The sequence below is a fragment of the Ruditapes philippinarum genome, unplaced genomic scaffold (assembly GCF_026571515.1).
Source record: "Ruditapes philippinarum isolate M1 unplaced genomic scaffold, ASM2657151v2 ctg6109_1_1_1_1, whole genome shotgun sequence".
Lineage (NCBI taxonomy): Eukaryota > Metazoa > Mollusca > Bivalvia > Venerida > Veneridae > Ruditapes > Ruditapes philippinarum.
This window is the reverse complement of record NW_026863307.1, coordinates 64,130-88,295: the sequence shown is the minus strand read 5'-3', so window position 1 is coordinate 88,295 and position 24,166 is coordinate 64,130. Positions and strand designations below refer to the sequence as shown.

General features: G+C 33.7%; 1 protein-coding gene across 2 annotated transcripts; it reads right to left on the bottom strand.

The window, feature by feature from the left end:
* Positions 1–1,666: 1,666 nt before the first annotated feature.
* Positions 1,667–22,393, bottom strand: LOC132721792 (HIV Tat-specific factor 1-like). 2 transcript variants are annotated; one of them, XM_060706168.1, is made up of 11 exons: positions 22,265–22,393; positions 14,179–14,343; positions 11,579–11,686; positions 10,986–11,142; positions 10,423–10,659; positions 7,985–8,187; positions 6,698–6,867; positions 5,267–5,363; positions 4,543–4,632; positions 3,760–3,897; positions 1,667–3,018 (listed from the first exon to the last, which is right to left on the bottom strand). In XM_060706168.1, the coding sequence occupies exons 2-11, from the start codon at positions 14,329–14,331 to the stop codon at positions 2,653–2,655; spliced, it is 1,719 nt and encodes a 572-aa protein (XP_060562151.1). In that variant the 5' UTR covers positions 14,332–14,343; positions 22,265–22,393; the 3' UTR covers positions 1,667–2,652. The 2 variants fall into 2 exon arrangements, with proteins under 2 accessions (XP_060562151.1, XP_060562152.1); XM_060706169.1 differs by having other exon boundaries at positions 14,179–14,340; positions 22,263–22,356.
* Positions 22,394–24,166: the final 1,773 nt, after the last annotated feature.

Here is a 24,166-nt window from a genome sequence, read left to right as displayed (position 1 = left end):
ACCTCCCTTTCCCAAATAAAACTTTGGGGCAAAGGGAAACTTAATTATTGGCGGAAAACTTTTTTTAAGTCAAGCCCCTGGACCTTACCTTTGACCTGGGGGACCCAAAATCAAAGGGTCATCTACTAATCATGACAAACCCCCATGCCAAATATGAGCTGTGGTCAAAAGGGAATCTTTTAAACACGCTTATAGGGCTCGCGACAACGCTTTTTGAAGTCAAGCGAAGCCTCTGGTGACCTGACCTTTGACCTGGTGTGACCTCTAAAGTCAATAGGTCAATCTACTAATCAGATTCTGAACCTCCATGCCAAAAATGAAGACTAAGGGTCAAAGGAATCTTAAGTGATTGGGCGACAAGCTTTTTAAATTCATGCCCCTGTCACCTGACCATGGACCCTGGTGACCCTCAATAGTCCCAATAGGGCAACTACTAATCATACTAACCTCCTTGTTCATAAAATGGGAAATGACGTGGTCAAAGGAATTCTTAAGTTATTGGCGACCCAAATCTTTTTAATTATCAATCCCTGTGACCTGACCCTTTGACCTCGCGTCACCTCAAAGTCCGAATAGGGGTCCATTCTTCGTAATCATGTACTAATCTCCATGCCCAAATATGAAGGACTATGGGATCAAAGGGGAATTCTTAACTTATTGCAGACAAGGCTTTTTGATATCCAAGCCCCCTGTGACCTTGATCCTTGACCTGGTTGCACTCAAATATCAATAGGGTCATCTACTAATCATGACTAAACCTCCATGCCAAATAATGACAGACTAAGGGTCAAAGAATCTAAAGTTATTGGGCTATTTCGGACAAGCTTTTTTGAAAAGTCAATGACCCTGTAACCTACCTATTTAACACCTGGTCTGACCTCAAACATCAATAGGGTCATCTACAATGATGAACTAACCTCCATGCCAAATATGAAACCTGTGCGGTCAACAGGAATCTTAACGTTATTGACGCGGACAAGGCTCTTTTGAAGTCAAGCCCGTGTTACTGACCTTGACCTTTCGACCTAGTGAACCTCAAAACCAATAAGGGGTCATCTACTAATCCATGACTAACCCTCCATGCCAAATATGAAGACTACAGGGTCAAAGAATCTTAAGTTATTGGCGGACAAGCTTTTTGAAAGTCCTAACAGACCCTGTTGAATCTCTGACCTTGTAAACTCTGGTGACTCTCAAAAATCAGAATAGGTTCATCTACTAACTCATTTTTGATCTAACCTCCTATGCCAAAATATGAAACTGTAGGTCAAAAGGAATCTAAAGTTATTCTTGACGCGGACACAATCTTTTTTTTGAAAGTTCAAGGCCCCTGTGACCTTTTACGCTTTGAACCTATGACCTCAAAACTCAATAGGGCGGTCATCTACTAATCATGACTAACCTCCATGCCAAATAGTAAGTGACTAAGGTCAAAGAAATCTTAAAGTTATTGGCGGACAAGCGAAAAAAAAACCGACGGCCCGCCCGGACTGACACAACAGACAAGCTCGATTCCAGAGACCCCCCCTTACAATCTTTGTTGTGCGTGGTGGGTATAAACTAAAGTAGTAATAAGTCCCTTTCGATAACCATCTGTAAGAGTCTAGACCCACCTTTCACATCCTTTGCCAGTCTTCCCAGGCTCCTATACTTTTAACTACAATGCTTGCATCATTTCAGATCTTGGGACGGACATCCCTAAAACTTTAAATGTGCAGTTCTAAATTCAAGCATGGCAAGTATATTAGACAATGTCAACAGGGTGAGGTTAAAGTATGTGGGCTCACCTTTTCAACTCTACCATCTGATATGACAAATGTTTCTTTGCATTTTCAAAATTTAAACCATATCAACTTAAAAGAACATGTTTTTTTATACGTCAAATTAAATTCACTTTAGTTATATGTCAGTTATGTAAAGACTTTCTTGCTCTCTTTTTCCACCTAAAAAGTCAACATTGATCCAAAATTTGAGGAAATTCTGCATTCTGACCAGGTTCCATATTTAGTAGCAAAGCTTTGCTTTCAAATGGATCAATGACCTTGTTTGACTGGATAACCATGATTATGCTATATTTATCAGGATTTTTTCAATGTTAAGAGTAAAATAACTGACACAATCGAACGTAAGATTAACAAAATGCCTCATACTTAGCACTTTCTGATCTGCTGAATTTATTTTACATCCTAACAATTATCAAAATATGTCAAAATCAATGAAAACAAATGTATTATACCCGTAGCTAAAACTACATATTATAGTAGAGATACTAAATAGTATTCAAATCTGTACTTAATAGTAGATTTATATCTTTTATGGTCAATTTTTAATGAGTTTTTGTTTTTAATGAACCTGTATATTGCAATGTGAGCAGCATCAAACTTTCCCTAATAAAATTCTCACCAACTAGATTTAAGTAGGGCGACGTCCTTTTACCTTTGCAAGGGTCATTTGATGATCACTTGATGACCATCAATATTTATGAACATGATTCTTCCAAAAATGTATTTTGAGTTACACTTAAAACAATTCAAACCATTCAAATTTCATTCAAACTTTGCTACTACAGTTTCTGTTTACTATTCAGATACATGTATTTTTTTCCAACTTTCTTTCATTTCATTCTTTTCTCGTTAACATGTCTATATGGTGTTACCCAGTTTCTGTTTCAGATGGACTTTCATCATCAGGATTCATATCTTTCTGTTCTTCAACCTCATCCGCTTCAGGTGTCTTATCATTTTCAGTTTTTTCTGCTGCAGTTGATGATTCATCAGCTTTATTCACACTTTCATCATTAGTTTCATTTCCAGCTTTATCATCAATTTTATTGCCAACTTTATCATCAGTTATACTGACAGTTTTATCATCAGTTTCAGATGTTGAAGTCACTGCACTAATACCGCTATTTTTGTTGGAATTTTTTGATTTATCAGAACTGTTATCAGTTTCTCCAGATTCAAGAAAATTCTCCCATTTTTTCAGTCTAGCTTCTCTCTCAGCTTCTGTCTCCTCAATCTAACAAACATACAATAAAAGTATACAAAAAACAGTGAAAAAACAGTAAAAGAAACAACAATTTACTACTGGGCAGAAGCTTTATTGTGATATTCTTTATTTTGAAACAGAAAGCTAAGTTATATTTTTAGCTAATTAAAATTAAATGGTATTCCTTTGGTTACTTCCTATAGTGCTGGTAAAATGGTCAAATGAGCCATTTTTTATAATATTTCCTTTATAATTTTTTCTGTCCATCTTTCACTAACCATACAAAGCAATTTACAATTTACCCTAGCATTTTCTTGCATACCATCCTTTATTGTAGTTTGCACAGTTGCTGGAAAATCTTATCTTGCATCCACAAGGTGCATTTGCAAGCCCTTGTTTCCTTTAGTAAGATACTTTGCATTCATTGCTTAGTACTGGTTGGTTCAAGAAACAGATTATAGAGTGTTTCAATAAGCTCAAAGCTTCCAACACAATCAAACTAAAATAAATTTGTATAAACTAAACTAACATAAGTTGTGTCCCTTGAATGCCATTCCACCATTGCTAAATCCATACAGCGCTTAACAGACATATTAGTTTTTAATATTTCTCCCTTAATTAATATGTTAATTGCAAGAAAATATCAAGCACTGACTGCGGGTGAAGACAAAATATCACTGTTAAACTTCTGCAGCAGAGAGGCAGATATATGTACTGGCAGTCAGTGTAAAATTATTGTATATAATCATATTTAGCTGAACTTGTACTGACCTCGTATTTTGTATTACCATCCCATGTTGCTGCTAGTACTCTCCTCTGCCCAAAGTAACGTTGATGCATATATTCTATACACATATCGGCTTCCTCCGGCTCTTTAAAGTGAACTGTCGCTACTCCATCTGGATGTCTCTATTCCAAAAGTGAAAACACTATATTGTTTTTAGGAATATAATTTAACATGTGTAGTCCCTAATGTTAACTCATAGTTTTAATCATAGCGTTTACTGCCAATTAATGAATGATTTCTATCAATATTCAAAGCAAAAAATGTATAAGTACAGACTCTAATATAAACCTGTTACCTATAGTTTGACTCTTAGGATTTGCCAGTAAATAATGATATTTCTTTTTAATATTCAAGGCAAGCCAAGTATAAAATTTGGCTACTATATTTGATATGTGAAAATAGCCATTTTAACAGACAAAGTTTAAGACAAAAACTTTTTGTGGATACAGGACCCTTATTTATTTGATTTTTCAATACATAACAATGAAAATTGGTATTTTCAAGAAAAAGGAAAGTAATATAAATCTTTAAAGGAGTTTAATGATAAAATGAGAATTAACTACAAAAGGTATCGTTTATTTCCTGCTATGTCAAAGTATTCCTCGGAAAATGGACATGTTCATAAGAGAAATTTAGTAGAGAAAAGGGTAAAAACATTGTGACTATAGAAATAAATTCCTCCTGAATAAACATTAAATTTGTCAGTTTAGAAAACATTGCCATTTAAATGAAAATCTGAAAACTATTTACAAAAAACATAAACTTACATCGTAGACAACAACTTTTTTAACTTCACCATACTTTCCACATTCAACTCTTATATCTCTAGATAACACATTTATCTGCACTGGATTCTCCTGCAGAAAAATCAAAAGTTGTATCATTATACATAAAGAATATAACCAGAAATGTACTGACTTCCATTAGTAAGTCCTATTATTGCTTTGAGCTAGTGCTTTATAATTGTAAACAAATGTTCTTGTATCTTGAAAACATTATGAAACAGGCCTAAGGGGAGTTACAAAAATTCTTTGGGACAAGACTAATGCAGACCTATATGAAATGACAACAAATGTACAAGTCTTTTTAACAAACAAAATTATGGACCCAGAAAATATCCACAAAAAAAAGATAGGCCATTTTACACAGACAGACAGACTGGCATTCAAATTATCATATGCCTCCCTTCAGAGGCCTAAATACATATCTGAATCACATAAAAATGTCCATTAGGTCATGTGGTATGGGTCAATTGCCAAATTGAGTAAACTCATGTTTTCACTCATTTTCCATTTGTTCATCAGTCTCTTAGAATAATCCCATCATTTTAGGTATCACTGTAGGTATCACCAAAGATCAGAAACTATTATTTTGCCCATTTTTGCCTCTACATAATTCAGCAAAAGATGTCACCCCTGTTAGATGTATGATTAATTTTGTCTCTTTATAGTATTATCTATGTTACACAAGTCATTATATCATAAAACCAACCTCAAATGTTTTAGGATCAAACATATTCTTGAGAACAACAACTTTCTCATGTTTCATTCTCGCACCACGAGGCTTATCTGGTCTCCAGTCAAATAATCTAAAATCAAAATAAATCATAAACAACAGATAATAAAATACAAATAACAAGTAATGTAACATATACAACAAATAATATATAGACGATATTTAAGTTTCTTGATACAGGATCTATTTTCATCTTATGGTATGAAAATAAGTATTTCACGAGTGGCAGTAGTCAAGAGTGAAATATGATAATGTTCATACCATAAGATGAAAATAAATCCCATATTTGTAGAAAATACTTGAATTTTCTGTTTATTACATACTTTTCCCCCCTCTTTTTTAACCTTATGTATAGGAAGAATTCCCTTTTAATTTTATGTTTTGCCTTTGGCTTAATTTATAAGAAAGTAGTGCAGCAAGACACCAGTAAAAATGTAGAAAATATGTTTCACTGCAGTAAAAAATAAAGTTTTAAAGTGAAAATACGGAAAATAAAAATACGCATTTTATTACATCAATATTTCACAATATTTCACTTATAAGTATATAATAAAACACATGTATAAACAACTTATAACCTAAAATAAACATTTAATTAGCTGTAATATGTGGCTAAATCGTAAATCATGGAAAAATAGTCTACTGTAGATTTAAAGCTTCCCAAGAGCAGAAGGGGTGTTTAAGATGACAAAAAATGATGTACAATACAACCTAATATACAATGTAATGCTTCTTCTTTAAATATTTTACTTTGGGTCCTCAGAAAAGACTTTAAACCTTTTTTTATCCATGTTTATGAAACAAATGTGAGCCCCAAGGGATGCACAATAATAATAGTGACCTAATAGTCACAATTTATTATAATTTATACATCATGCAGGACTTGAGCTAGGGGTGATTAGGGCAAAGAAGTCGCCTTCAGATGAGCGACTTCGACAAAAACAAACTTCAAAGTAAACATTTTTATGATCTGTCATAATTACTTACAATGCTAGGTCTGTTAACAATTTGTTTACTTCTCAATTACGACATGTAACATATACAACTATTGTAGATAATCTCTATGAAATGCAACATACCAAATATTTACCTTTTAGGTTCATTGAAGAAGATTAAAAAAAAAAATTAAAATGACCCTGATTTCTTTTTTGCCTGCACGTCAGTATACACTTTTATGTTGAAATTCCTAGGCCCTTACTATGCTGGAATCAAGTGATTACAGTCTAGGAGTCTGAGCAGGATCTATACGGTTGGCTAATCAACTCTATTAAATTCACCGTTACATTCTCACAAATTGATAAAAGGACATTTCCACAAGTGAAAACCTGACAAGTCCATTTAAGCAGTTCAGCAGGTAAAGAGTTAAATTACAGAGAAATATAAATTGTGGTATGCATTATTACATACTTTGCCTGTCTCTCTTTTAACCTTCTCTTCTCTTTGTTTGACAATTTCTTTTTCTTCTTACTTGGATCAAAGTCACCCTTCATTGAGAACTGAGCTCGTGTCACAGAAATCGTGTGCCCATTATATTCAGAACCATCGAGTAGATTCAGCACCAAATCAACTGATTCTTTCTGTGTACATAATGAATAATAAGTAAAGATGAATAAATATAATGAATAATAAGCAAATTAGGGGAAACACAATTATAATATCAACACCATCAATTTATCTGCAATACAGGTAATCAATATATAATTTATCCTTACAATTGTAAAATGGACTCTTACTGTTTTAATTATGAAACGGTCAATTGTTAATCTGAGGGACTTCAAAATATAATGCCATATAATGAGGCATAAAAAAGTGTACAAACCTACTATCTACTTGTTTATTTAGTTCACATATTACATTGTGTAAACGTGCAAATATATAGTGCTTATTTAGCATACATTGTACCTGTTTACTTATCATTTAGTGTATATGTTTAACCCTGTTTATCCCTTGCACATATTTACTTATCCAGTATACACAGAATTAAAGATGATGAATGATGGCATACATATACTAGTATCATCCTTAAAATGGGAAGCAAAAGTCCAAATTTAGTTTAAACTATCTATTTTAGCTTGACTGCGAAACAAGTTCTTGCAACTTATATTAATCACTTTTGAGTCCGCTTCCTGGAACTCCTCAGTATTGGTGTCATATAAAGAATCATCATCGTGACCAGAGTAGGGCTTTAACCCTTGATCCCTTTGTTGAGAGGCAGACACCTTAACCAATTGGCCGCCGCTCCACACCAAATTTTCCAAGCTACTATTGATTCAAATTCATCATGTAGTTTTTAGGGTGATCTGGACAACTTTCAGCTCAAAACAGTCTGGTGATAGACACAATGTTAGGATGCCAGTTGCTGCTGTCCATCCATGTAAATTACCTCATCATAACAAGCATCATAATTCAATAATACAATAGACAAAAAAAAAAATATTTAAAATCTAGTGACTTAATTGTGACCTGCATAAAACACAAAGGAAGGGATCAAATGCTGTTTTTTTTTCATCATTTATCTCTATACCTTTTTCACAGAATATAGCCGTTCATTATTCCATAATCATAAATGTCACGCTCTAACTGCACTGTAAGTGCACTATAATATGTTCTTCCATTATTCTTTATTTCACACATACAATCCCATAAGTCATCATCCTAAATACCAGCTAGAATGAATAACATAGTTATAACTACCTTTATAAAACAACACCTTCCATCACCCTTCGGTTGACCATTCTCATCGAGGTAAAGTTTCAATTTAGGTTTGCGAGTTCTGGGATCATTCATTACAAGGCCATATTTTGTCATCATTTCTTTAAACTGTTCTGGTGTTATATCCAGGGGAAGACCGGATACATATACATTAGTGTTGTGCTCATCGTCCACATTAAACCAACCTGGTAAATATCAAAGTATTGTAACATTTAGCATGTCTTTACACTACGTTTGTGTAACACAAATGATGTCACTTCAAAATATATGCTTGGCCGTGCAATACTATTTTGACTGAGTCACAAAACTGGCACGTGTGTGTGATAATATACAATTACTACATGTAAAGTAGTTATACTATTCTACAACAATATTGAAAGTCTAAATTAATAAAAGTGAAAAAAAAATCACATAAAGGGATTCTTTATTAACACTTTGGTTTGTTTAAACAAGCAATTATCAGTTATTTAAAAATTACTGCATTTCAGTCTTAACTGAAATAATCTGAAAATTAACATGACAACATTTTAATAGACAATTCATTTGTAAACTGCCTGTAAGTTTGTTGTGTTTTATGTCACATCATTATGGTTGAAATCATAGGGTGACCGTTTTGCTGGTATAGAAAGACTTCAGGTGCCTCTCAGTACATTATTTCATTATTTCCTGGACAAGTTTAAACCGGAGTAGAACTACTGATCTAACCGTACAAAATTATTTTCTTAGAAAACTTTGCACTATATTGTAGGAGCACTTAGAGTATAGTAAGTTAGGTTTCGATCCAGCTGAAAGTCGATTATTTAATTAAATAGCATTTAAAGGCACCTGACAAGTAACTCCTATGTGACTCTCTCAGTAAACAAACTCAGAGTTACATGCCCCTCATCATTATAGGCCTTGAAAAATTTCTGCCGATCATGCTCTTAAATAAGTGTGGGAAGTTTTAACCCATTCCCTTCAGTAGTTTTGGAGATATCAACTTGCACGCAAAAACTTAACCAAAGTGTGGCGCCGACGTCAACGCCTGGGTGATTACAACAGCTCTCCCTTTTCTTGAAATCGTCAAGCTAAGTAACAAGCAATGGGGTAATGCTAACTCGGATAAAGCAGTGACACCTGTAGGATTACAATAACTTTTCCCTATTCTTTGAATTATTGAGCAACAAGCAATTATCATAGTATTGCAAGCAATCCATAAGTCCCCTACCGGTAAGAGCCCAAGCAACATTCTGAAGGGCCATTGGCCATTCACTTATGTTCCTATTTTAAGTAAATTTGTTGAAAAAGTTCTTTAAAGTGATCACAGGAAACAGTTTTTATGTACAGACAGACGGACTGAAGGACACTCTAAAGTTATTTTTTAAACATCCTTGTTACCAAAATATAACATTTTTAAAATCCTATCATGATTGAAGATGTTGGAGTAAAAATTACCAATTTCTCAATAAAAAAATCTAAGTTCAAAAGGGGCATAATTCTGGAAATAGTCTTGCTAGAGTATTGAACACTCACAAATGTTGAGTGATAATAAGAAACATTTATATGAAGTTTGAAGTAGATACATTCAGAAAAAGAAGTTATTAAAAAAAAAAACAATGTTTTTTCACGAAAATTTTAAGTTCAAGGGAGGTAATTCTGATAAATTTTGTGCTAGAGTTGTAAACCTTGTCCCATATGATGTGGTTGATTACAAGCAACTTATATTTAAAGTTTGAAGAAAATACCTTAAGAAATAAAGAACTTATAGTGAAAAAACTTAAAAACTAGAATCAGAAATCTTGAAATTCAGTCTATTTGTTGCCATAGCAACCAGAATTTTCAACATAGGAAGATAAGAAAAGGATGTGCATAATTTCCATACTGCCATATACCCATATGTCATGTTTCATAAACATATTTTCAGTACTTTTTGTGTTATCACTGGATCCAGGTTATGTGTAAAATTTGCCATATTTTCAGTCTATTTGTTGCCATAGCAACCAGAATTTTCAACATAGGAAGAAAAGAAAAAGACGTGCATAATCTCCATACTGCCATCTATCCATATATCAAGTTTCATAAAAATATTTTCAGTACTTTTTGCGTTATTGCGGGATCCAGGTTATGTGTAAAATTTGCCATATTTTCAGTCTATTTGTTGCCATAGCAACCAGAATTTTTAACATAGGAAGAAAAGAAAGAGACCTGCATAATTTCCATACTGCCATCGATCCATATGTCAAGTTTCATTAAAATATTTTCAGTACTTTTTGTGTTATCGCGGGATCCAGTTTTGTGGACGGACGGACTGACGGACGGACAGACGGACGGACGGACTGACAGACAGACAGACGGACGGACAGACGGACGGACAGACGGACGGAGGGTAAACCTAAAGTCCCCTCCGGTAAACCGGTAGGGGACTAATAAATCATTAATACCTTCATTACTCTGCTGCTGTGGATTTACTTTCCTCTTTTTTCCTTTTTTCTTATCGTCTGCCTCTTTACTTCCCTTCTCATCTTCCTTGCCTGCTGCCTGACTTGATTCCTGACTGGCGTACTGGGCTAAACAGTCAGCATAGTAATCATGATAGTCTGTACTATAATAGTACGACCAATATTCATTGTACTCTTTCTTCTGCTCTTCTGTATACTTCTCCATGTCTTCTTTAGAATCTGTATGAAAAACAAGAGCTGTAAGTTAAGTAGTGTGCTCCAAAGCGTCATGTGACCCTATAAGCTTGATTAATTCTATAAAGAAACAGTTTGCAAATTACTTTATACATGCGTGCAAGTTAAAAATATCAGAAACCCTGATAACCCTGAATTTAGCATTATTTTCACTGGTTTTACAAAGAAAAAGAGTGCTTTCAGGAGTGTAAAAAACCTGAACTTCAAACAAATGCCTGTAAAAACAATAAACTTGTACCCATGCTAACTTTAGGCAAATGCCAAAAACTTGTACCTATGCTTATTCAAACATCAGGAACAATATTTTTTACCATGATGTTGTTCGGATGAATCTCCTTGTTCTTGCATTCTGTTTTCCAGGCTCTCCAGTTTCTGTAGAGTTTCTTCATGAGATTCCTCCTCGGCCTGCGACTCTTTCCTCTGCTTGTTCATCCACTCCTGATGTTGTAACTGAGCCTCGTTATAATTCTGCATGGAATAGAGCTCCCTTATTAATCTCAATTACACAGCACAACAATTGTTTGCGATATGTAATAATATGGAATGTTTAATCTCAGTAAGAACAAAGAGCTGTCCATAGGCAAGTTGACTGATGACATCACAAGCACCTGCTACCAGAATTTAGCAGTGCACTAGATTATTCTCAGTGCTTGACAGTAAGAAAAGAAGCATGACTCTGTATAAAGGTAACTCAGAATTATGGGACCTGTGTCCATCATGTCAGATGATCACAGAGACCAATTTTGTGAAGTGTCGACCCATTCCCTTCAGTAGTTTTGGATATATTCTTGACCAAGGTGGGAAGGTAATGCAGGGTCTGGTACAATAGCTCTCCCATTAATCAACCAGTTGAGCTAACAAAAACTATGGTTATTTTAGACTATGAGAAAACACAGCACATTACCTGGTAGTAATTGTAGTATTTCTCATCAGCACTTTTTTTACCATCCCCTTCTGGTGCCCCTTCATCTCCATAGTTCATTTGGTACTGGGCTATGAAATCAGAATCTATCTGAAAACGCAAAAAAAAAACCTACATGTATTTAAACTAATTTAAAATACATATAACATAGATACCAGTGTTGGATTTTTACCACACAATTTTGTAAGTCAACAAAGGGCTGTAATTCATTCAAAATCAACCCCATAGTTAAGGGTCTTTGAAGGTCACCTTTAATTGTAATTCTTAATTTTTAGATTTAAGTTGAATTCAAAACTTTTCTATTAGATCACAAAGAGCCATTAATCACTCAAAATCTTTGGAAGAGTTATGGGCAGTGGAAAGTGACCTTCAATAATGATTCTAAAGACATGTGTAAAGTTTCAAGTGAATATCTTCACTTCTTTTCAAGACTAGTGTTGCATGTAAAATTTAAAACAAGAATTTTCTAAGATCAAAAAGGGCCATAATACTGTCAAAATTCTTTCTAGAGTTACAGACTTCAGAAAATGACCTCCTATGTATGAAATCCCTAAACTTGGAATTTTAAAGCAGGTCAAAGCCAATGGACATGTTAAAGGGACTCCACTGAGGTTTTTGACATGACAGGACTGGAAATATTATTCTGAGATGAACTGATGCAAGTCTGGACCAACAACTTGTGTGCAAATTTTCAGGTCATTCCATCCACCTGATTGTCCAGAACAATCATTTGTATGGTGCAAAATGACCCAAAAATGAAAAGCGTTGCAATACTTTTAACTAAACTCCATCTAAGAATTGCACAAAAATAGATTTTCGTACATTTCTTTGTTATCCTTTGAAGACTTTTTAATTTTACTGTTAAGTAATACACTTGATATCTGTAAGATTTCCAAATCATATATCTTTAGGCATTTGGACCTCAGTGGAGTTCCTTTAATCAAAGTGACTAAACATCTGACTTAACTTAACATGTGCAATTTATGTTTTTAAAAACTAGAAATGTGTCCATAGGACACGGGTGCCCCCACTGCGCCACTGTTCTGTCAATATTTTCACTAAGTCAAGGGAAATAACTCTAAAAATACTGGATAAATCCACACGCGAAACCCCAGGTGCAAATCTAAATATGCTGAGAAACCTGCCCATAAGGTTTAATGACTATGTCAAATCCTTTTTGAGTAGCTTGCGACACAAGTTGAAAATTGCAAAAATTTTCTAAGTGAAGGGCAATAACTCTAAAAATACTAAATAAATCCAGACAAAAATACCTGGTGCACAACTGCACATGCTGATCAATATTCCTGTAAAGTAACATGACTCTAGGTCAAATACTTTTTGAGTTACATGCGACACAAGTTGAAAATTGCAAAATTTTACTAAGTCAAGGGCAATAACTCTGAAAATACTAAAAATATCCAGACGAAAATACCCAGGTGCACAACAACACATGCTGATCAACATTCCTGTAAAGTTTCATGACTCTAGGTCAAATACTTTTTGAGTTACATGCGACACAAGTTGAAAATTGCAAAATTTTACTAAGTCAAGGGCAATAACTCTGAAAATACTAAAAATATCCAGACGAAAATACCCAGGTGCACAACTGCACATGCTGATCAATATTCCTGTAAAGTTTCATGACTCTAGGTCAAATACTTTTTGAGTTACGTGCGACACAAGTTGAAAATTGCAAAATTTTACTAAGTCAAGGGCAATAACTCTGAAAATACTAAAAATATCCAGACGAAAATACCCAGGTGCACAACTGCACATGCTGATCAATATTCCTGTAAAGTTTCATGACTCTAGGTCAAATACTTTTAAGTTATATGCGACACAAGTTGAAAATTGCAAAATTTTGCTAAGTCAAGGGCAATAACTCTGAAAATACAAAAAATATCCAGACGAAAATACCCAGGTGCATAACTACACATGCTGATCAACATTCCTGTAAAGTTTCATGATTCTAGGTCAAATACTTTTTGAGTTACGTGCGACACAAGTTGAAAATTGCAAAATTTTACTAAGTCAAGGGCAATAACTCTGAAAAAACTAAAAATATCCAGACGAAAATACCCAGGTGCACAACTACACATGCTGATCAACATTCCTGTAAAGTTTCATGACTCTAGGTCAAATACTTTTTGAGTTACGTGCGACAACAAGTTGAAAATTGCAAAATTTTACTAAGTCAAGGGCAATAACTCTTGAAAAAAACTAAAAATATCCAGACGAAAATACCCAGGTGCACAACTACACATGCTGATCAACATTCCTGTAAAGTTTCATGACTCTAGGTCAAATACTTTTTGAGTTACATGCGACACAAGTTGAAAATTGCAAAATTTTACTAAGTCAAGGGCAATAACTCTGAAAATACTAAAAATATCCAGACGAAAATACCCAGGTGCACAACTACACATGCTGATCAACATTCCTGTAAAGTTTCATGACTCTAGGTCAAATACTTTTTGAGTTACGTTCGACACAAAAGTGAACGGACGGACGGAAGGACGGACCGACGGAGGGACAAGGGTAAATCTAAATGCCCGCCACTATCGTGGGGGCACAATAATTACTTTTGGAAACCATGCTTTCTTCTCAGTGTCCCACTCATAGACTGTTCCATCGGGATCAACTCTCTCCCCTTTATTATCTTTCTCAAGTTTGACTTTGCGTTCATGTTCAAGTCTTTCCAATTCAAGCTGTTCTTCAAAGTCTATGTCGCCCATCTTTTTTTTTACCTAGAATTTTAAGACAAGATATAAGATATAAAACTGAGCAAACAAAATTCTCAACTAAAATCTGAAATACTAAAACTTCAAAACAAATTATATGACACAAGAGATAATGCAAATTACAAATGATAATGAAAATGAAAATTACAACTATTTATTCAAGTATAAAATGATTACTTTACAATGCAAGTTATGGAAAGATCAATTTCAAAGATATTTATAACTGATTTCTAGAAATGCATATCTCAAGGGTCTGATAAGAGCAAAGATGAATGCTTTCGCTGATTTTTTCTATTTAACTCTAGGTCATTTGTGAAGCGTTCTTGGGCAATTTTCTCAAAAAAGATCATTCAACTATTTTACAATAAAGTTAATTCTCACTTGTAGTGGTCTTACTAGTGAATTGCTCTTATTTGAGAATAATCTGCTTTAAAAACTTTTGAAGTCCATCTAAGCTTAATGTACATGTATAAAAACCCATGTCTCAGACTCTGATTTAGTTTCTATCTTTGTTTTTAAGATAGCCAAATTTTCTTCTTTTTTTATATATGGGTTCTAGCTAAACTTTTTTTAAAGTCTTTCTCACTTTTATTTATCAATTTATCATTGTTTCATTCTCTTTTAAATTCAATTCTTTTCTTAACTTTTTTACATGACTGGAATTTTGACTTACTGATTTTAAGTGTAATACGAATGCAAACTAAACTAAAGAAAGAATGAGGTTTAAAAGTTTTTCAAGTTATAGTACATAATCTTGTTTTCTCAATTTTATAACATTCATGAAACAATAGATGAAAAAGAATTTATGATATTCGTACTTCCCATTGTAATTTTATATATTAATACATATAAATTATCTAAATAAATCACACTTTAATTGATAGTTTGGTGCATCCAGCAATTTTGACCGTACTTGCCATCAACAAACAAAAATTAAAATGCTATTGGCCAGCTGATTACTACCTACATGTACATGTAATATTACGCTGATAAAATTAATGTTATCATTATTTGCTTCTCAATTCTTGCAGAATGAACTAGAGTTATCACTGAAGGTGATTTATATCCCCACCAGCAACCTTTGACTTTTGAAAAATAAGTGGTCTGAAAAAGAATTTGAACTCAACCTTTAGTAAATTTTTTTTTTTTTTTTCAACTCAACTCAATTTTATTTAAGTAAATAAAGGCCTCCGGCCCAAAATACACAACAGTATAAATATTATAGTGTATACATGTATTGAATGTAGTTGCATAACATATAAAATTAAAATAAAATAAGTCAAGAGCTGGTACTTTTCAACAAGTGATATACAAACAGAGATAGTTTATAAATATTTTCTTCATTTTGTGTACTCATTCAGCGAAATAAAAATCGTTAATTGTAGTACATTTGAATACCAATTTATAGAGATAATTATTCTGGACGTTCATTAAAACTTAGAACATTGGAAAAAAGGCAGAAATTCACCAATCAATAGCAGTTACATTATTTTTGGTTAAAACAAAAATAAAACATTATTCTTTCATGAAGTGTATATATTAGTTTGTCTTCCCATTTCAATCGCTAGATTTGTGACAGGAACATCGAAACCTTGCGCAAGAGCAACCATAAATATTTTCTTGGGAAAAAATATCACAAAAGTAAAATAACGTTTCAGGATTTAATTGACTCTTAAAAAATTTATAATGGTAACAACGGACGCAATATTTATATCCATTATGCCATTTTTGACTCAAAACACTCTTTCAGCCGTTGACGAAAAGTTAAATAAATATTCTATATTTCCAATATCTTGTTGTGCAAGCCATACATATCCAAAACCGTAAAGTATAAAGTAGTGATTTACTTTTGATGCCCAACAATTTCGACCGCTCTCATCTAGGGATTCAACATTTTATAACATTGTCTGGGATATCTATGATCTGGGCATAGTCAACAATTTACACCAGTATTTTATACAATTAACAAAATAAGTTATACACAATGGCAAACGTCCACATTCTCCTAAAACTATACATGTATTTGTTGTCCTTTTTACACTTAAATATGCTTTTTACAAAATTTATTTTGAACTGCCTCGATAGAATCAACAATTTCGTATCCCCATATCTGTGACCCATAGCCATAAAATAGGTTTAACCATACTATATCAAATAGAATGAAAAAGTTCGTTTGTTGGAAAATAACCATATGGTTTTTATAACTAAAATAGAAAGTATTGCACGTTGTGCTTGTGCACTTAATTTTATCTTGTGCCTGCACTCCATGATAAACCCTGGTGTAAATAAAAGTCCCATATATTTTAAACGCGAAGTAACTTTAAGAGTACTACTCCGAAAATGCAATTTTCATATTGTCTGACGGTCCCCATTTCTAAATACCATAATTTCAGTTTTATTTAAATTTACTTCCATCCAGTATTTTTACAAAATTCATCGACAAACATTTTATTGTTGTTGTATCTAACTGCCGTTCAGCGCAACTTGCAACATCATCAGCAAACATGAGGCAAAATAATATCGTGAATTCTTGAGTAATAAAAATCCCCAGCAGTTACATTTTATCACGAAGCATATGTGCTAATTCATCAATAAAAAGAGCAAAAAATTTGTGGAACTGGATTTGTCCCCCTGCTCGGGTTCCCTCTCCATATGTTACATTTGAAAAATTCAGTTATCATAGGCCTATTCTGGAACTATTTGTGTATCTAAATCACAACAGAAATTATTTCGAACCTTTACACATGAAATAGAGCGAATTATACATTTTCTTTAATAAAAACAAAAAAATCTTCCGTTTATCCTTTTCTTTGTAAAGCTGAAAAAGTATCTTAGGGTTAATCTTATCCAAAGGCCTTACGGAAATCAATGTACAAGCAATAAAATTCTACCCCCTTTTTTGGAAAGATATTTTTGCACCATAGCTTGAAGACAGGAAAACATTATCAATTTGCCCGAATACCCAGATCGAAAACCTGCCTGAGATTCGTCAAACTTATTGTTATTTTCAGCAAATTCATACAAACGCTTATTAACGATGCTTGAAAATATTTTTATATAGTGTATTAATATTAGAGGAAATTCCTCGATAATTACTCGGGTCACAGGTGATCCAGCCTTATGTATAGGACATTATAGCCTAAGACCCCAAGATTGAGGAATTCACCTGTTTCAAAATATTCGATTAAAAATTAAATACTAAAATACGCGTGCAATACTGTTTAAACTTATTCTTCATAAAAATTCAGTATGGTATTCCATCCAAGCCTGCAGCTTTTTCCGTTTGCTAACTTCGAATAGCTAAAACTCGACCTCCGTTTAATATAAATGGTTCGTTTAAGTTGATATATTCATGTATATTTATCAACGGATTGACGTCGTCCATTATATATTCTAAAGGTGATATTATCATTATCAAAACAAATAAACCACGAGAATATGTTATACCAATCATCAGCTCCGCATACTTGAAATCTAATACATTGTTTTTGTTTTGCTTGTTAGTTGTTTCCAACATAAAACATGGATCGTTTCTATTATTAATGAGCTTTTGTCGATTTTTGAGAACTCGGTACTTTGATTTAAAAATTTATTCTTACAATAATTTTTAAATTCATTCCTTTTATTCTTTTATAATTCTTAATTCAGATGCAAGGTGTTTGATGTTCGAAACCGTTCTTAAGAATGAGTATTTCTGTACTTTTAAGTATTTCACAACTTCATGCCCACCAAGGCGGTTGCAACGTGTTTGATGAATAGAAGCCAACATATACACTTTCCACCATTATAATATAAAGGACTGAATAGTTTCAAATAGCTCGGTCAATATCAAACATTTTACAAGACTTGTAATTAGTTGGTCATTCTCTGAAAGTTTAAAGGCAATTTATTTGCTCTACGAAAATGGTCACCATTGATTGATCCCGCCATTTGTACATTTTAAGTTCGATAATGTATTATTTACAACAAATTTGTATTACGATTTCTATCATTTAAATTATAAAATTTTAAACAACAATGCAATGGAAAAATGGTTCCGATTTCAGTTCGATCAAGTACACTAAAGTTACATATATTTCAAACAACTCTGACGAGGCTATCATATAGTCGACAACGGACGCTCCGTTGTTAGAAACGCACGTAAAATTCCCTCTAAATCCCCATTAATTCTTCCATTCAAGAAATGTACATCTAAAACACAGCACAACTGTACTAGTGATTTCCCAAAATTATTTCCCGTAGAACATCTTTACTATTTCGAAGCAGTTCAAAATAACCTACCTTCATACTCAACATCCCCCAAAAACAAAATCCTAAGTATCATATGGAATAAAGTCTCTAAATAATCTTTTCGTTCATAGAATTTAGATCCCCTGCAAGAAATATTAAATTCATTAGGAAATTCTAAAGATATTTCTTCTAAATTTGATTGTTAAATAAAAAATGCCATTTCTTTCCTCCCTGGAATCGTAAATAGACGACCCTTCAGGTGATACATAAACAAAGTACATAATAACATTTTTACACTTGAAAACTTTCGAAAAAATTACCAATATAATACAACACAATTCCTCAAAAGTGTTCTTTATACGTGTAATAATATTCAGTTTATATAAAACTGTTTTTTTATAAAAACGGCAATACCACCGTTATTACGTATGCTATTAGAACGTTGTGCTCTAACATGTTCATAACAGATATAAGATTCTAAAAAGGAAAGCTAAATTCACCAACACACTTTCCCCATGATTCACACAATATGAATGAATATCAAAAGAAGAGAAAAAAAATGTTTAAGTTCAGCATTGTCAACATGTTTACTTAATCCCGCAATATTCCAACTTACAATGTTTATACATGAGTAATCATTGTTTATTTGGCCTTGACCGTATCCCTATTCTATATTAGATGAGTCGGAAGCTTCATCGGACAAACCCGTATCGTTTCCTATTGGTCGGTTTACACAGCGCGGTTGATCGGGATCTACGTCAGCACTCACGTGGTTTCGTACATCCAATTGCTGCGTTACGTGTAAAACATCGCTTGCCTGGCCACGTGGTAAAACACGTGGGCGTGTATTCCTTCGGCAAGCACCAATTGACACAATTGACTGTGTAGTGTCATCGTATTTGTACACAGAATCATTCACTATCAGTTTGTCATACCGAATTACAGCATAGTTACCATTTCGTCGTTCTGTCAACATCCTTTCACCCAGATATTTTCTATGCATTCGGATCTTATCACTAAAGTCCCGTTGAAACTGAATAAGATGTATTTTCTTGAAGCAAATCATTTTGAACGTTGTAATATTTGTTCACAATCCTTGTATTTATTGAATCGTACAAGTATAGTACACTTAGTTGGGTTGTGTGATTTAATCCGATGCGCACGATCGATTTCCTACTGTGTCGGCTAATTTCATGTAAATTTAACGTTTCTTTCAGAAAGGATCGAACTTTCTCCTCAGATGTTGCCCATGCTTCATTTATATTTCCAAGAATTCCATTAAAGCGTAAATTGTTCCTTCGTGATTGGTTTTTCTAGGACATCTAGTTTATTTTTACTTGAGATATTTCTGCTCGTAGCAAATCATTGTCATGCTTTAGCCTTTCATTATCCTGTTTTAACTCGTTAATTGACGAGAATAATGAGTCAATTTTTGAATTCATATCTCCGACTTCAGTAACTAAGCGTTCATTTTGCCTATCAATGTCAGTTTTTCATATTTCTAAGGAAAGTAAAAACATTATCAGAGTCTGTATTACTAGTACTAGTATGAGACTTACTTCGTGCATTTCTAGTATCATTTACCGGTCTATTGTTAGGGGACGCCGCCTGTGAAATGTGTACGAGGATATGGTCCGCTGTCTCGTCACCACACCGTCACGACTCCCGGTACTCGGGGTAAGCACATCAGCATGCCCACTGAATGAACCATCAACCCCTGAATGTCTTTGTTGTCCCTTTCCACGTATCACATCAGGCTTAGGTGGTCCAGGGTTTCTTTCTACATCACCACTCAATAAAATCACAATGGCTACACACGTGCACAGACAAAGTATTCCAGAAAATGACTTTTTCAGCCCTTTTGTGATAACTAGCACTTGAAAACGCTTCACAGATTTAGCGCGAGTTATAAAACATCCAATTCTCATACGCCAAATGTTAATATCCACTCCCATTATTAAATTTTACTTGAAATTTACACGTGTAAAATTTTGACCTGCCGCCATAACAAGGGACGCAACTAACGTAAATGAAGTATCAACTGTGTACAAAGAATTATTTCAATTAACTGCAATCCCAACCAGGATCTTCATATAAACTTGATTAAAAACCAAGTTTCCTACCTACATGTATAGTTATTGTCTAGAAACCATTTTTCTATTTAAGAAATGGTGACCTTGTCCCCAGGGAGCCTAAATGCAATACCAACCAGGGTTTCCACATAAGGTTGTTACATATAATGTATATACCAAATTTGATTACAAAACCTCATTCCAAACTCAAGTTATCGTCCGGAAACCATGATGTGGACTGACGGACGGAGGGACCGACCGGTCTACTCCTATATACAACCCTAAACTTTGTTTGTGGAGGTATAATTAAATCTGCATCATGCTCATCAATGCTTGATTACTATAAAAGGTATGTTGTAAATCAAGCATGTGTGTTATAAACCTAGATAGAAAATGATCTTATTTGACCTGTTGTATTTGTTTATGCCAGAGAAAAGATTCTGATAATGGGGGCACCTGGTGCATTTTTTAAAACGGCTTATATTAAGTTTTTTGATATAGTTACATCAGTGATTTTTTTTTCCAATTTTCAAAACAAGAAGGGGAAAATATAGCGAGATAAATCAGAACTCAAATTCCAACAGCTAAAAATGGAATTTGAACCCACACATTTTATAAAATTTTCAATTTCAATTCAATTTAACATGCATAACAGTAGTCTAATATATCAGATGTTACGGACTTGTTATAGTTTATGTCGGGCAAGCCCGTTGCATTGCCCAAAAGAAAAAATATCTAAAAGCGACTTCATATTTATACGGGGATGTTAAAGCCCGGGGCCAGGAAGCGGCTCCGGGCTTTGGCTTGCCAGGCTATAGACTACACTGTCACATATATATTTAAAAAGGAAAAAAAAAAGACAAAAAATGTATAGAATTCTAAACCTATCAGCGAAATTTTCAGTGTCATTTGTTGTTGGGCGCATTAACGCAATAATAAACGGCGATGTATTTTGATTATAGCCAATCGCAATTTTTTGTGGTATGGTAGTGTAACCGTAATCCAGAACATATATACCGTTCCCGGAAGGTATGAGATTTAGTTCGGGCAAGAGGGCATCCGTACATGGCAAGTGTTTCAATGTAAGCAGAATACTTTATTTTCGACTATCAAGATAACCATAAATGCCGAGGAATTCTGATTGAAAACGGATGTGTAGCGCACTTCTACAGGGATCAAATTAGGAAAAACAACTAGAATAAACGGAAGCAATGTATAAAATACAGAATTATGGCACTTTTAAAACGGAAAATGTAAAATGAAAATAACAGTTATTTTAACTGACTTCCCCGTTCTTAGGCCTTTGCCTAATTTCATATTAGAAATCTACTACACTATTACAGTAACAGTATGAATGTTAGCAAAATTTTAAATTTAAACTGTATCTAATTCACTTGGTTTGAAAAAGCTTACATTTCCAGTAGTTATCTTTTATACTTTTACATTTTGTAATTTCACTTATTTGTTACGCTAACCATACGTTGTCGGTTGTTGGGCTCACGAAACAATCGACTTCAGGATTTTATTTTGTAAGTTGAGTCTGTTGCACTGGACGTACACATCTTTTTCACCTCACGAATAACATATCGAAAAAAAACATTTAAATTAATGATAGGTAGACCTACCTTACTCTACTTCTATATACAAATCATTTTTGGTCTACCGAAAGAAAGTAATGGAAGCTGCCATTTTGAAAATCTTAATCGCGAGACGCTCTGAATTAATCGCAACGTCTCGGCGGACCGTGACTAGAGACTAGGCGGACCATATTATTTTGGGACAGGGGGCGGACCGTCACTCGAGACGAGGCGGACCGTGATTAAAAAAAGTATTTATATGTAGATTTATGTAATAAAAGTATTAAATTATTGATGTTTTTGTTCTTCGTATTAATATTTTTATATTTTTTTTTTATAAAAGTAAAAATATAAAATTAGTTTTAAAAGTTCATGTGTAATTGTATATTAATTGGAAGTGGCTAGCCGTACGGGCCCGTACGGCTAGCCAAAAGTTCTAGCCGTACGTGAGTCACTTACGACTAGCCAGGACACACTGTATTGGCTAGCCGTACGGCACTTTTCAAAAATATATGGAAGGCGGTTCCAAGTGCATATGTTAATTAATTATGACTTAACGCGAGAATTTTAGTCAAGAATGTTTACTTTTTAGAGATTAATCGACGCGTTGACTATAGTAAAGAATGTACTTTGTCATCTCAAGACGTCGAGAAAAAAATAGCGTTTGGTTGCAGTTAAATAACATCAATTGAAATAGTTTACAAAATTTTGATAATAATCCTTTTTTGTTTCATTATGTTTAATTTTTAAATTGTAAAAAAAAAAAAAACACCGAAAATAATTGTTGTTGGGTTCTGATAATTGCGTCAATTACCGTCGGTATAGAAGTTTGTCCATCGTCCATCATTAAGGAAAGTTTGCATTATTAAATTATTTTTCCTTTTCATCGTTTTTTTCTAATATTCTTTTTATTTATTTATTCCCCTCCGATCATTATTTATTCGATCCATGTGCTTAATTAACAGATTTAACAATTCATCTTTCATACAAATCATAAGCATGAAAATTAAGGACGTTATAACATGCAACTTTGACACTTAATTTTAGTAAGATAGATTATACAACGCTTACTCGTATTCATTTTTTTTTTTGGCAAAATTGCGGAGCATCTTTATTAAAGTGAACAAACTAGGACAAATGCGGAGATTTGATTAAAATCGTCGTTTAAAAACACAAAATAACATATGCATTTTCGACTTCCATATATTTTTGAAAAGTGCCGTACGGCTAGCCAATACAGTGTGTCCAGGCTAGTCGTACGTGACTCACGTACGGCTAGAACTTTTGGCTAGCCGTACGGGCCCGTACGGCTAGCCACTTCCAAATTAATTTGCTGATTGAACCATAGGTAATCGGGCGCGTTGATTGGTCACTACCCCCGCACCCCCCCTCCCCCCTCACCCCACACCCACTCTACAGCCCTCCTACCTCTCAAAACCATGTAAAAATACAGTACTTTTCATTTGAAACATGTTTTAATATTTGGTTTATGCTTTTAATTCAATAACCTTCATTTCCTACAAAAAATAAAAAAATTGATACATATATATTTAGTAAACATATATGTATCAATTTTTTATTTTTGTTTTATCAGCTGTGATTAAAACAGAAAATGTTTGGCATAAGAAAAAACTGTTAACAAGTTAACATCGTTCACTGAATGGCATTAATCAACAGGCCGTTTATCAACAGTAGGTGATAATTGCTGTTGACTTAATTAATTTGTTTGCATTTTATATTAAATTTGATTGAAAACACAAGTATATAAGCTAGCCAATAACTTCAGGAAATCACAAATCACTTGTAACCTTTACTGCGTAACAATGCCAAAAAATCCTTGTGTACACCAGAGACATAGATAATATCTATGTCTCTGTGTACACTGTGACAGAGGTGTGTATTCCAACCACCGAGCCGTTGAGTGTGATTCTTGTCATAGATGGCAGCATT